The sequence below is a fragment of the Neurospora hispaniola genome (assembly GCF_033458365.1).
Source record: "Neurospora hispaniola strain FGSC 10403 chromosome Unknown B0T23scaffold_9, whole genome shotgun sequence".
Lineage (NCBI taxonomy): Eukaryota > Fungi > Ascomycota > Sordariomycetes > Sordariales > Sordariaceae > Neurospora > Neurospora hispaniola.
The window spans coordinates 655685-668646 of NW_026944414.1; the positions used below are offsets into that span (position 1 = coordinate 655685).

At 53.0% G+C, this 12962-nt stretch overlaps 5 protein-coding genes across 5 annotated transcripts; 4 read left to right on the top strand and 1 right to left on the bottom strand.

Moving 5' to 3' along the window:
- Nucleotides 1-41: 41 nt before the first annotated feature.
- B0T23DRAFT_408007 (uncharacterized protein) lies at nucleotides 42-1964 on the top strand (the record flags this gene model as incomplete). Its single annotated transcript, XM_062839255.1, has 8 exons — nucleotides 42-148; nucleotides 297-425; nucleotides 592-641; nucleotides 726-789; nucleotides 880-1172; nucleotides 1270-1374; nucleotides 1513-1636; nucleotides 1715-1964. 8 exons carry the CDS (start codon nucleotides 42-44, stop codon nucleotides 1962-1964), a joined length of 1122 nt encoding a protein of 373 aa, XP_062688683.1.
- Nucleotides 1965-3854: 1890 nt separating this feature from the next.
- B0T23DRAFT_241952 (uncharacterized protein) lies at nucleotides 3855-6234 on the top strand. The gene is made up of 2 exons (XM_062834047.1): nucleotides 3855-4170; nucleotides 4446-6234. The coding sequence occupies exons 1-2, from the start codon at nucleotides 4071-4073 to the stop codon at nucleotides 6026-6028; spliced, it is 1683 nt and encodes a 560-aa protein (XP_062688684.1). The 5' UTR covers nucleotides 3855-4070; the 3' UTR covers nucleotides 6029-6234.
- A 352-nt stretch (nucleotides 6235-6586) lies between these two features.
- Nucleotides 6587-9384, bottom strand: B0T23DRAFT_389180 (glycoside hydrolase superfamily). The gene is made up of 2 exons (XM_062837794.1): nucleotides 9139-9384; nucleotides 6587-9061 (listed from the first exon to the last, which is right to left on the bottom strand). Exon 2 carries the CDS (start codon nucleotides 9009-9011, stop codon nucleotides 6699-6701), a length of 2313 nt encoding a protein of 770 aa, XP_062688685.1. The 5' UTR covers nucleotides 9012-9061; nucleotides 9139-9384; the 3' UTR covers nucleotides 6587-6698.
- Nucleotides 9385-9432: 48 nt separating this feature from the next.
- Nucleotides 9433-10995, top strand: B0T23DRAFT_389181 (Sialidase). The gene has a single exon (XM_062837795.1). The coding sequence runs from the start codon at nucleotides 9746-9748 to the stop codon at nucleotides 10919-10921; it is 1176 nt and encodes a 391-aa protein (XP_062688686.1). The 5' UTR covers nucleotides 9433-9745; the 3' UTR covers nucleotides 10922-10995.
- Nucleotides 10996-11417: 422 nt separating this feature from the next.
- On the top strand, nucleotides 11418-12089 carry B0T23DRAFT_448660 (uncharacterized protein; the record flags this gene model as incomplete). Its single annotated transcript, XM_062841055.1, has 3 exons — nucleotides 11418-11461; nucleotides 11540-11687; nucleotides 11788-12089. 3 exons carry the CDS (start codon nucleotides 11418-11420, stop codon nucleotides 11875-11877), a joined length of 282 nt encoding a protein of 93 aa, XP_062688687.1. The 3' UTR covers nucleotides 11878-12089.
- Nucleotides 12090-12962: the final 873 nt, after the last annotated feature.

Genomic DNA, 12962 nt, shown 5'->3' on the forward strand with positions numbered 1-12962 from the left:
AAGGCTAAGGTGGTGAGCCGTGCGCTTGTTCTCAAGCGGACATGTCACGGCGACTGATTGTTGAGTGCTTAGGCAGTCTGTCCGCAATCAATCGCCTGATCACATTTGGAGATCTTTTGATCGGATGTCTGGATGTCATTTTCCCAAGGTAAGTGGGTTCGATTACACTCCAAGGTAGGCCACTTAGCTGTGAGGCTGGCATCCCATGCTTCCTTTGTACATTGACTGTCGGTCTCCCAGTTGATTTCTGTTTCCCGTCTCACGGGTTCTTGATGTAGGCCATGATGCCGTATAAGTCTGGTGGCAGTCGGGCGTCACATCGGTTTAACAGGTCCGTTGCGCGTCTTCAATACGTCTAATCAAGCTCGACTCCCTGCAAAGGTCATCGAGCAAGATGGCTTTGCCATCCCTGGACTTGCTATTCGGTCATTGCGGTCGACAACAACATCATTGGACTTGGCGTCGAGGATGACCGGAATCCCCTGCGAATGAGCATCAAGGATTTATTGATATCATGGGGTATGTGAGATTCTTACCGCATACCCAAGGTGTTGAGAAAGGCAGACATACGAAAACACACAAAGGCTTCAGGGCTTACATACGATGTGTTCACTGCACCCTTACCAAGCGTAACGGCTTCGGTTGCCTACCTGCTCGAAGGGGCTATAGATTGTCCAATCAACAAACAAGACGGGTGTAGGTGTAACTACGCCGCCTCTCCATAGAAAGCGTCTTCCATTTCCACCCCAACTCGACTCCGACGTCTGGACAGACGCATTCCGACGCTTGGTACGTGCATTCATATCGACATATCCGTCATGGTCGTTGCAATCGGGCAATCACCGGTCGTTCTTTTCAGCAACTGAGTTGATACGGCAGTAAGGCGTCGAAGCATGAAGCTGTGTGCATTCTCGTCCCGGACCCTCCTCCCTTAACGCAAATTGGCCATGGAGTGGAAAGAATAAGGAGCCATGTACGAGACCACCCTCCTGGGAACGGTCACCACATACCCGAACTTGCGCAAGTCGCTGCAGACGGGTATCCTCAGTCCACGACCGCTACAACTACCGAGCCAGGGGCTGCCTGTGGTGCTTGGAGCTCTTTGAGGACACTTTGGGCCAATTTGAGTTTGCCAGAGGTTGCTCAAACATTGCCTTCGTCTCCGAATCTAGGTTTGTTTTTGCTACGACTTCCAAATTCGATCGCTAACCCCTTCCGAATCCGGCCCTCTAGACTTCAGTGTTTGTTCGACTCTGCCACGACAGACAGGACCGCATCCTTTTGCCACCGAATGCCCCGCCGAGACGAACCATAGATTGCACCGCCGCAAGCGTCATGCCGTGACCGAAGTGGGCTCCTTCGGTCTAGCCCAAGGTGGATAAGGAGACTATCACAAGAAAGAGCTTGGCAAGGCAGGCTTCCTGGAGGAGCGAAATACCGTCCCCATGATGATCTCAGACCGGCTGGATGCTTACGTGGCGCATACTGCGAAGCGGGTGGAATCTTCTTGAGTTGATTTCATGGGCCTGGTGAAGACCCATGAGTCTCCGGCCGCTGCGTCTCTTGCTTGTCTCGAAACCTCACCCGCATTTGCCTGTCCCACAAGCATGTCACTACACGCCTCACATCTTGACCCGTCAGCTATGTCGCTCGAGACGGTAGATCATGGTTACTCGATGGTAGTCCCCACTTGACCCGTGGTAATGTGTGACAGGCTTTCAATTCGAACTTTAGGCTTGACACATTCATCGGATGATGATCTGCTTGTCTCATGGGAGGCCGTGGCCTGCTGTCAGGGAACTGCTAGTCTCACTAAGAATGGTCTAGGGTGTAACACGGCGCCGATGTGTCTCCGATTATGGCAGACGTCTTGTGTGGACATGCTGGGGGTTGAATGGCTTTCTGGGATGGCACAGGGGCTGGGCGTCAGTTCGCCCATTGTTGTCCGTGGTGGATTGGGGTGAGACAAGATTCAGAAACCACCCCGACTTCCTTATCATCAAATGAAGCAGCAATCTGGCGTTGCCCAGTTTGGCTCGGGAGTCTCGGAACCCGTAAGTCACCACCAAGTTAACGGAGCGAACAGGCGATGGTGATGATTGATAGCGTCAAGGGGCTGGTGAGCAAAGCTGCAATCAGCATCTGGCTATGCCTCCAAAGTCCAGACCATATTTACCTCCCGATGCATGGACTGTGCAACAATATCAGGTAACGGGATCTATCGTGATGGCTGGTACCTGCACGGAGAGCTTGGATGCCTGCCATGCAGAGATATCTTGGTTGGGGTAGCTTACTCACGATCCCGTTGGAGCGACACCTCCTGATGCCTCGAAACTCACCAAACATGGCACCACGACGACACGGAAAATGGGCAGCCCTTCGCACCCGATTCGTACAGAATACACCTCACGAGGGAGGAGGATATCGGGCTTGAACACTAAAAATAGCACCGACAGATGGATGATGAAAGGGTATAGGCGCCTCGTTCTCGATGCATGCGAGGTCCGGACACGAGATCACACTCCGATCAGGGCGCGCACATTCCGGGGCCCTCGTAGGCGGTCGATCTTCCAATATGAAGATGCAGAAGGCTTTTTTTTTTTTTTTTTTTTTTTTTAAAAAAAAAAAAATCAGCAAGTGCAGAAAAACGCCCGGGATCATCTCGATTGCTGGCTATGTCGGGTCCGGGATGAGGCCTTCGGTCTCGATGGTATGATCAGGGGTCTTGCAACTAAGCTGACGATTGAGCTGGCATGCGTCGTTCAGTTGCTTCACTTGATTGGCAAGCCCGAGATGTTTGGGGGAGTACTTTTCATCAGACTGTCGTCTATGTGAAGCAATAGTCACGGACCAACATTCGGCGCAAGACAATCCTCAAATCTGCCCGGACAAGCCACCCATCTTGCGGCTTATCGAAGGCTTCGGGAAGCCAAGCCAATCCGCCATTGGGATGGCCGCGCAAAAGGTTAACAAGAGTTCCGAAGCTAGCGAGAACATCAAGGGTCTTTTTCCGCTGGAGCAACGAATGCGCCAATACGATTCGAATGTATTCTCATGATCCGTCTCTCCTGCTTTCTGCTCTCCATAGACGGTTAGCTTCTCAGTCAGTTTCCGGATTGTTCTCCGGTCTTTCTGCAAGCTGCAAGGGTACGAGACACTTCAAACCATTCAGCTAGTCGTCCACGGGGTTTGTTTTGTGCGAGGGTGGCTTCTAGAAGGCAGAGAGGTGAAGCCACTAAAGAACAGGAGCTGGGGCGGGCAATGCGGAAGTGAAAGTCGTCAAAACATGCACCCCCTACACTACGGGCGATGATGGCGGTGCCAGGGCCCGCGACGGGATGGGCACTACCTAGCCAACGGTATTGTTGTACTTGGGGTTGTATGGAGGCTCCATTCAGCACGGGGGGGGGGCGTCTCAGCACACCCCAGGGCATGCCCCCCGGAAGCATGACCTGCATTTGGGGACAGGGTTTGGGCGCCCGGACCCGTTCAGGGCCAGGCATTTGTTCCCACTCACCGGGATTGAGCGGTTGACCAGTCAGAGGCATCGGAGGCGCGAGAAGTCTTGGCCTCCGTGGTGTTTGCCTGCCGGTGCCGTAACAGTTCCTCACCTTGACTGTGCCTTTCCTTCCACCCATCTTTCTAGACCTACTCCTCCTCGATCATGATCGGATCTGAGTGGTTGGATGACGTACCCAAAGCTGATCCAGTCAAAATACCTTGCATGCGATGGAAGTGGGATACAGTCAGTCATTTGCACCCACGACGGTGATCCATAACCGCCCTGCAGGGCCCCATCTCGTCGTTGCCTGGAGGGCAGGCACGCACGCATTGGCCAGTTTGAAAGGCAGGGCGGGGGACGACGACGACGACTCATCCGGTTTGCGACCTACAGTTGCCTCTATCAACATCGAACCTCAAGGTACCTACCTACCTCTCTCAACGTGTAAAATTACCAGTACAGTCAGTTACACGGCAACCACGACAACATCATCAAGCTTGACATTTTCCCAAGTACCAAGAGATCAAAACACGTACCAACTTGAGTCACTTCACGGCAGAGGCAAATAATGCCCAAGAAAAGAGTCCATTTCAAACAATATTCCAAACCGCAGTCAACTGCTCCAGCTTCATTGAGCTCCACTGCTGCGGGCGCCGGCAGCCACAATGGTGCGTTACCTTAACTGCTACACCACCCTCTCTCTGTGTAGCCCGTCAAACCCATCCATCATTTCATGCCCCCTCCGTCTATCTGCCTGCCTGCCTGTCTGTCTGTCTGATCCGGTGAATGGGCGGGTGCATGACCCGCAAATCTATCGTGCTCCTCGAGCCTCGCTCGGTGCCCCTGCCCGCAAAGATGTTCATACGCACTGGGTGATTGATGCCAAGAGGGCTGGCATAGTGTATCTAGCATGGTCTTGTCGTACTAACACACTGGACTTTAGGTGAATCAGAAAGCCGCAGTGTCAATCAGCGGCTTGCTGAACTGCGCCGTCTCGGTGTAAACAGTAATAGTAATGCTCAAGGCGCATTAGATGTTCGGCCGACGGTGCCACCAGTCATCCGGGACATTTTACAGCTACCCGAGACACCGGCGCCTAGGCCGCGTCCGGGCCGGGGCCGGGGTGGACCCCGTGTGGATGCCACCGGTAGAAGGCTGCCTCCCGGTCCAGCCCCGCCACAGAGCTGGCTGAATCGGCCGGCACACGGAATACTTTCCACAGTGCCTCGTCAGTCCGGCTCGGACGGGCGTCGACTAGACAAATACATGCTGCCTGAGCTGTACCTTCCGGCCAAAGGTAGTCTGATCGACTTGACGCTCCGGCAGTTCGCACACAGCTGGGATTTCCAACGAGAGTATTGTCGCTACTATCTTTATCAGCATCTACCTACCCATCTCCGCGAAGCACTCGTGGCGTACCTCAGCATTTGGAAGGATCCCGGCAACGTCACTCTAGCCGATCTCAAGGCCATTCTCCTCCCTCCACAAAAGCAAGAAGGCGACGACGTAGATGAGGATGCCGAGCAGCTGGAAGAAGAAGAAGAAGAAGAAGAAGACTACCTCGACCCCAGCATCGCCAACAAAGACTTTCGCCACCTCGACCTCTCCCACTCCATCGGCACCTCCCTCTCCCTCCGCGAACTAACCGACCTGCTCTTCCCTCCGAAACCCTCCACCACGAAACCCATCACCGCCGCCTCCCTCAAAACCGCCGAACCAAGAGACTCCTGGGAAGACTCTGCCGACGAAGAAGATGAATTCCAACCAGAACCCTCCTCCTCCTCCATCCCCCGCCCCCTTCTCCCAAACCTCACGCACCTCTCCCTCTCTCTCCCTCCCAACCCTCTTTCCTCTTCCACATTCACCACTCCGGGTACCCACCACCACCACCCCTTACCCTCCTGGCGGCACCTCCTCTCCTTCGCCTCCCACCACCCCACCCTCACCCACCTCTCCCTCGCCAACTGGCCCGAGCCCAGTCTCACCCCCAACGCCAAATACGCATCCTTCGTCACCGCCCAAGGGAGGAGGGTGCAATACGGCGGTACGGGTCCCTACAGCCATTCGCTCGACAATGATTGGTCGGAAGCCATTCTGGTGCTAAGGAGATTAAGTAGGGCGTGGTATAGACTAGAGTGGTTGGATCTACGAGGGTGTGGTGGGTGGTGGGAGGCCTTGTGGGCGGTTAGTAGGGGGCCGATGGGGGATATGATGCATTTGGATCAGAATCAGGATTTTAGAAGTGGTGGTGGAGGGAGAGAGAGAGAGGAGGAGGAAACAGAGGAAACAACGACGGGGGGAGGAGAAGAAGGGGCAGAAGGGGGAGAAGAAGGGGATAGAGTGGATTGGAGGGTGGATTGGGGGAAGGTGGAGACGGTGGTGCTTGGTCTTGACGAGGCAGAACGAGGGAAGTTCTTGGGAGGGGATGAGAAGAACGGGGTGGTGGTGGTGGAGAAGGGAAAGAAATTGGAGAGACATGTGAGAGGGTTGAGAAAGGGGAGGGGGAGGTGGTTTGCTGTTTGTTGATGGGTCTGTCCTGTCCTGTTCGGATCCTAACAAAAATTGTTGTTGTTGACAACTGTGGTTGTTGGCTGGCCGAATGGTCAGTACAGTAGACCTTGGGTATACTGTATCTGCATTCACGTATAAATAGTATACGTTTGAATCCAGTTACTAGGTGGTTCTTGGATAAATATTTCTAGGAACTCTAGCCAATATGTTCTCGAGCCATCGTAAGCTCTATGACAATTTTGTCATAGCCTTTCCTAACTGCGACGAGCAGCACTACTAGACCGTCTGTATTCGGTATATTCTTATGACTGTTCACTTACCCAGTCAGTCATTCGGCCAAGGCTACAGCCAAAGGTTTCATTGACCTTGTCGTGGACGAGATAGGGTGATAGATGAGGATTGAGTGAGTGAGTGAGTGAGTAACAAGTCAGGAGGCTCGGTGGACGATATGGATGAGATTCAGAGGGTTAGAGAGTGTCCATATGAGTAAAGGACATAGATAGCCATGAAACATGCATAAGAAAACGAAGCAGAAGTGACATATCAGACAGCGAAAGCAGTATCAAAGAGCAGTTAGGGTCTTGATGTCACACTTGACAATGTACTCCTACATAAGCGCGCAAGTCTTGTTCTGTTCGATAACCTACACTATTACACTGCCAGTCACAAAGACTTACTACACCACCTAACCACTCGGAGCAGGCCACCGATCCAAAACAACCGCCTCGCCCTCAACCACAAACCTCGCACTCGCTTGCGCCGGCTCATCCACAGTAACCGTATATGTCCCCGGATACAAAACGGTATTTCCTTGTTCATCATAGCGGGCAATATCTCCCAGTGTCCATTCCAGATGTGCCGTTGTCTTGTGCCCGGGAGAGACATCACGCAGCCGCGTGTACGACACAAGCGTCTTGATAGGGTAGGGCTTAGAGCCCACGTCTCCTGCCAAAAAGGCCAGCACCACATAGTCCGACGACCGGTTCCCTGTGTTGGTGACTTCCACTTTCAACGGTGGAAGGGCACAGGTGTCAGGATAGGCATTGGCGGCATTATCACCACAGCGTGAAAGAACGTCCTGGATGGCCAAACGCGGCAAGGGGGCGGCAATCTTGGTTTGGAATGTGGTGTAGTGCAGCCCGAAACCAAACGGTTGGACCGCCGTGGGATACCACCTGTAAGTCCGCCCTGGTAGCTTGTCCGAAGGCCGGAGGTTCATATCTGTCATGGGGACCGCGGCCGTGTAGTTGGCAGGGTACTGCGTCACGGGCAAACGTCCAGCGGGACTCTTGAGCCCCGTGAGGATTTGCATGACCGCTGTTCCACCGTCTTGACCTGGCCAGTTGGCCCAAAGAATAGAGTTGACTGCTTTTGCAGCAAGGAGTGGTGTGTTGTCTAGCTGGTCGCCCATTTGCACCACGACAAGTGGTTTGCCCAGTTTGCTCAGGGTCGTGATGAGCTGGAGTTGGGCTTCGGGCCAGTTGATGGTCGTCCTGTCCTTTGTCTCGCCCGCTGCAGAGGTGTCCAGGCCGCCGAAATACAAAACGTAGTTGGCGTCCTTCGCTGCTGCTAGAGCGGCCTGGGTCCATGTGTCGTTGCTTGTGCTGTTTTGAAGAACTGGTCCGCCCGCTGTAGTGACATTGAAGCCCATCGCTTGAGCTGCGTAGACTGGTGAGTGCTCAAATGCCGGTTTTCCGGAATACCCGCCTGACAAAGTCTTTGGGTCATTGGCCCAGAACCCAATCATGGCCAGTTTCGACTTGGGGTCGGTCTTGAGATCCAGAGGGAGAGTCTTGTCGTTCTTCAACAGGACAATGCCCTCTACAGCAGCCTGAAGCGCCACCTCCTGTGACTTTGGACTGTTGACATCCTTCCAGCCGAGTGATGCATATTCTGAATGGTTGCCGTCAAAGTAGCCTACTCGCACGAGACCCTCATAAAGCCGCTTCAGAGCTCTGTCAACCGTCGACTGCTCCAACAGACCTTGAGTCCAGGCGCCGGGAATGTCCGAGGAGGACTCGTACTCGCAGCTGCTATCTATGCCAGCCTCAAAGGCCAAAGCTGTACCCTCTGCGTTTGTTTCGGCGTAGTGATGATTTGCCGAAATATCCAAGACGGCCTCACAATCACTGGTAATGTAGTTGCCGGGCGCGGTCCAGTTCCAGTGCTCCCGGAGAATCGTTTGCAACAGGTACGTGTTTGCGCAGGCTGGCACCCCATTGACAGCGTTGTAAGAACACATGACGGATCCAACCTTGGAGTCCCGTGCACATTGTTGGAAGGGCGACAAGTAGTACTCGGCCAGGTCCTGCAGCGTGACCTTTGCATTGAAGTCATGCCGGGTCGAGCCGTTCCAGTCCTCAAAGTCGTTGGCGGCGTAGTGCTTGCAGGTAGCCACGACCCTGAGTTCTTGCGCAGGGCCTTGAAGTCCTCGGATCATGGATGCAGCATAGCGTTTGATGCGTAGAATGTCCTCGCCGGGCGTCTCTGAGCCACGACCCCAACGTGGGTCTTTGAAGGGGTTGACATTGGGGGTCCAGTAGTCGAAGCCGGAAAAACCGGCGTTTCCAAAGGCCCGACCCTCGGTGCCGACTACCTCGCCCACTTTTTCTATGAGTTCATCGTCGAATGTCGCTGCCATCAGAAGGGGCATGGGAAACGAGGTGGACGAGTTGAATGGGCCATCGCCACTCCGGAATTGTGTTCCTGGTGCATATGCCACCCCATGGAGAGCCTCGCTCCACCAGTTGTAGGCTGGGAGGCCGATACGGGGTGCTCCTTTGGACTTGCTCACAAGATTCTGAAGTTTTTCCTCGGTCGTCATGGCAGCCACGAGGGCGGCGGCGCGTTGTGGCGGTGATAGGGTGGCATCGCAGACTTTGAGACTGGCTAGAGGGCCGTTGACACAGTCGGGGTACGTTTGAAATGGCAGGTCAATGGCAGAGACCAGTACAGAACTGCAGCTGAGCAGGCAGTATGGAGCCCAAGACGGCTTCATGTTTGTCGTTTCTATACTTGGTCAATGACATCTGTTTCCCCCAACTATCCCTACGATAGATCAGCATGGTCTCTTAAGTATTAACCGTTCATTCCTAGCATGTTATTGAGACGACACCTTGACTTGCCGTGTCTCAATGCCGACTGTGCGCTCTCAGCTTTTTGCAACATTTCTCGCTTGCTACCGTGGAATCCGAAGGTCTGGAGTTTGGGTTTAATGGTGAACCCCTCTCCTTGGTATTCATTGGGATCAAATGGGGTAGCTCGCTCGGTACAGGACGTTGGTGGCCGATTGGGGCGCATCGCGGCTGTTTGGATAAAGTCGATGCAGCGCTGGGTTACATCCAGATCGGTGGATCAGTACCTCTCTTACCTGTTTGATGGTGATGATGTGCGGGGGAGGAGCTGTCAAATTCGATCCCCCATGGGGAAACAAGAACACAAGGACCATGCTTAAACAAATATTTCCGGCCTCGGAACCCTATTCGTGCGGCTGTCAGTGGTGACTGGCCGGCTCTGGTCGAACCCGAGCTTCAAGTTCCTGTTGTTCTTGAGCGTCGGCAATGGCTCGGACTGTCCCGGTCTGGTCTGGAAAACAACAGTGGAAAGGAAAATAATAAGATGAGGAGGTCAAGCAAGGTAACTACAGTACTACTGGTATGGTGAACAGTTAATGCCAAACAGTTCTCGTGCCTGTCTGCCCCTGCCTTCCTTACCATCCATCTGAGCTCCACCATGCTTACAAACTTGAAACTTACAACCCTTTTCCTGTCATTTCACTTCGCCGTGGCCGCTCTGGCAGGGAGGTGCAAACCAGACCCGCCGCCCTTCAGCACCTTCCCCCGACGCATCATCTACGACCCACCCGCCGGCAAGCGCGCCTCGTACCCCCGACACGTCGAGCTCAAGGACGGCACTCTCCTCGTCACCTCCAGCATCATCGGCGGCGACTTCTTTGCCGGCAGCAACTCATCCTTCCCCGTCTTCGAGAGTAAAGACGGCGGCGTTCATTGGAAATGGATCTCCAACATCACCGACCAAGTCAACGGTTGGGGCATGAGCGCACAGCCGGCCCTGCTTGAACTGCAGAAGCCGCTCGGCGGGTTCAGGGCCGGCACCATTCTCTTCTCGGGAAACAGCTGGAGCGAAAACGGCACCCGCATCGACCTGTACGCCAGCACCGACAAGGCGCGCACCTGGAAGTTCGTCAGCCACGTAGCCGAGGGTGGCCGTCCCAACACAACCAACGGCGCCACGCCTGTCTGGGAACCCTTCCTCCTCGAATACAAGGACGAGCTCATAGTCTACTACTCGGACCAGCGGGACCCCAAGCATGGACAGAAACTCGCCCATCAACGGTCCAAAGACCTCCGCACCTGGGGTCCCGTCGTCAATGATGTCCGGTACGACGAATATCTCGCTCGTCCGGGAATGACTGTCGTAGCCAAGATCGAAACCATCAACAAGTGGATCCTGGTGCACGAGTTGCCTGTCGGGAACTCAAGCTCCTACGGCGTCAACTACCCGGTCTACTACCACATCGCCGACGAGCCGACAAAGTTTGACTCGGCTCCTGGGATCCCCATTGTCATTGACGGAAAGCTCGCGCCGAATGCCTCGCCGTATGTGGTCTGGTCTCCTGCTGGCGGGCCCAACGGCACCATCGTGGTCTCGGACGCTGATCGGAGCGAGATCTATACCAACCGGTTTGGTGGGGACCCGGACAAGTGGGAGATGCATGCTATTGAGCAGCCTGCTGCTTACAGCCGGGCTTTGCATATATTCAGGAGGGATCCGAAAAAGTTGATGGTGCTGGGTGGCGCGACCTTTGATGAAGGCGGTCCGGATGAACTGAGCCTGAGTGTCCTCAACTTGATTGAGGTGTTAAAGACGAGGGTACATCCTGCGTAGTTTACCTCTTGGTTGTTATGGGTTGTAGTACTGACCACGGTTATGTGCTGTGGATGATAAATATGATCAAGTCCAACGACATTGTGTCCATCCAGTGAATAGCCTTGATTGTAGTTGTTGGAACCTTCCCTTTTTCCTCATTCTCAAAGTACCTTGGCTACTAAAGTCCCGGCAGTACACATACAACCCTAACTCGGATCCTGGTGTCAAGATCGAACAAGTCAGGCATCGAGTATATGCTACCCCTACAGCTTCTACATACCTCTGCCTACCATAGCCGTAACAAAAGATCGCTTGACGAAACTCGAGAAAATAACAGCACGTATCGACCGAAAATGGATTCGGATGGAGATGTCTGAGTGTCTGCTTAATCAAGTATATAAGGGCACTGCCGTCCCATTTTATAACATGGAATCGAACGATTCCTCTCGAGCAAAGTTCTCAACTTCATCCTCATCCTGAATTTCCCTCCCAACTCTACCTCTACTTTGTCAACATGAAGATCTCCGTCTTCCTTACCATTCTTGCTAGTGTTACTAGGTAGGTATGTTAATCGCATCGACGACTGAGAGATATGGTTTGACTAACGACACATTCCTCCTCTTTAATCATTGATAGCGCCCTCGCAGGCTGCAACTGCAAGTGCCAGGACCCATCCGGCACTGGTCCCCAGTGGGACGATCTCACGGAGCAAGTATGCGATATGCAAAACGACGAGAGTAGTCTATTTTGCATCGAGACGTACCATGAAGATCAGCATCATCAGGTAAGATTGACCGTTTCCATTAAAGTCCCGCATTGTAGCCAACAACCATATCCTGCCACGACTAGTCTTACCAGTCTACGCTACCTATCTACCTATCTAGTGTTCGGCCCCAAACTATTGCATCGATAGCGGGGACTTTGACAAGCAGTGCAAACAACTAGGCGCCCCTGGTGCTTACTGCTGGAAGTGAGACGCGTACCTAGGGTACCTTACTGTCGGTACATATATGTCTCTCTCTCAAGTTTTGAAGCATAGATGTAACCATGATATCGATGTGTTGTGATGGAAGGAACTTGAGCTTGGGAAACAGATTGATCAAAAGACTAGGTAGCGTAGGGAATTCATGATCCGGAAGATACCACCTATCGGAAATTCTGGGCCCTGGGTGTAGTGAAAATAAATGGATGCATGAAAAGATGACTCTAGGGACTAGAAGCGTTCAAATAGGAAGGATAGCTTCAAATTGCGACGAGTGTACCGAAGGTGTGATGCTATGTGATGTGATGTCGTGGATCGCGATTTGTTCGGTTTATCTCATTCTTAGAACCATTCGAAGGGTTAATTGAGGTAAATTATCTATCGAAGAGCGGATGCGGTCCCGAGATGTTCACCATCTAAGGCCGTATGTGCTTATTATACTCATTCTTGCAGGCTATCTACTTGACCTGATGGTTCGCCGAGCATGGCTGGTGTTTATTGTTGAGAACGTCAAAGACGTCCGTCGTCGTCGTCGTTAGGGTAGGTTGTTCGGCCGTGCTGTCCACCATCGTGGTATGTGCTGGGTTGTTTATTCTCTATTGAGTGAAAGAAGGTCCGCTATCACCGCAGCGATCTGACCCATCTTTCTGACGAATACGTGATTATCTGCTGAACCGCCGGTTTGACGACGTCGTCGCATATTGCCGAAGGGTCGAAAAGGTGATAAGAAACATGTGTAGAATTTGATGCTAGCTTCCGTGTTTGTTAGGTAGTTTGATACTCCTGGCATTCTATCCCAAGCTGTCTCAAACCTTATGGGGATGAAATGAATGTCTTGGCATCATATATTGGGAAAGGTATCAGTAAGATTTTCGTGACGTGTTAAATTTCCGAAATAGCATGATCCAGGTAAGATTACACCTGGGTCCATGAAACGAAACACGTCGATTAGACATACAAACACCTCGGGAAGCTGACCCGAGGTCTAGAGCTAGGTAACAAAGAAACCACCAGTATTGATTGGACTGTAGAATGAAGAGGCTGCATCCTTTTTGGAGAACCGGGATGGCAGCCAGC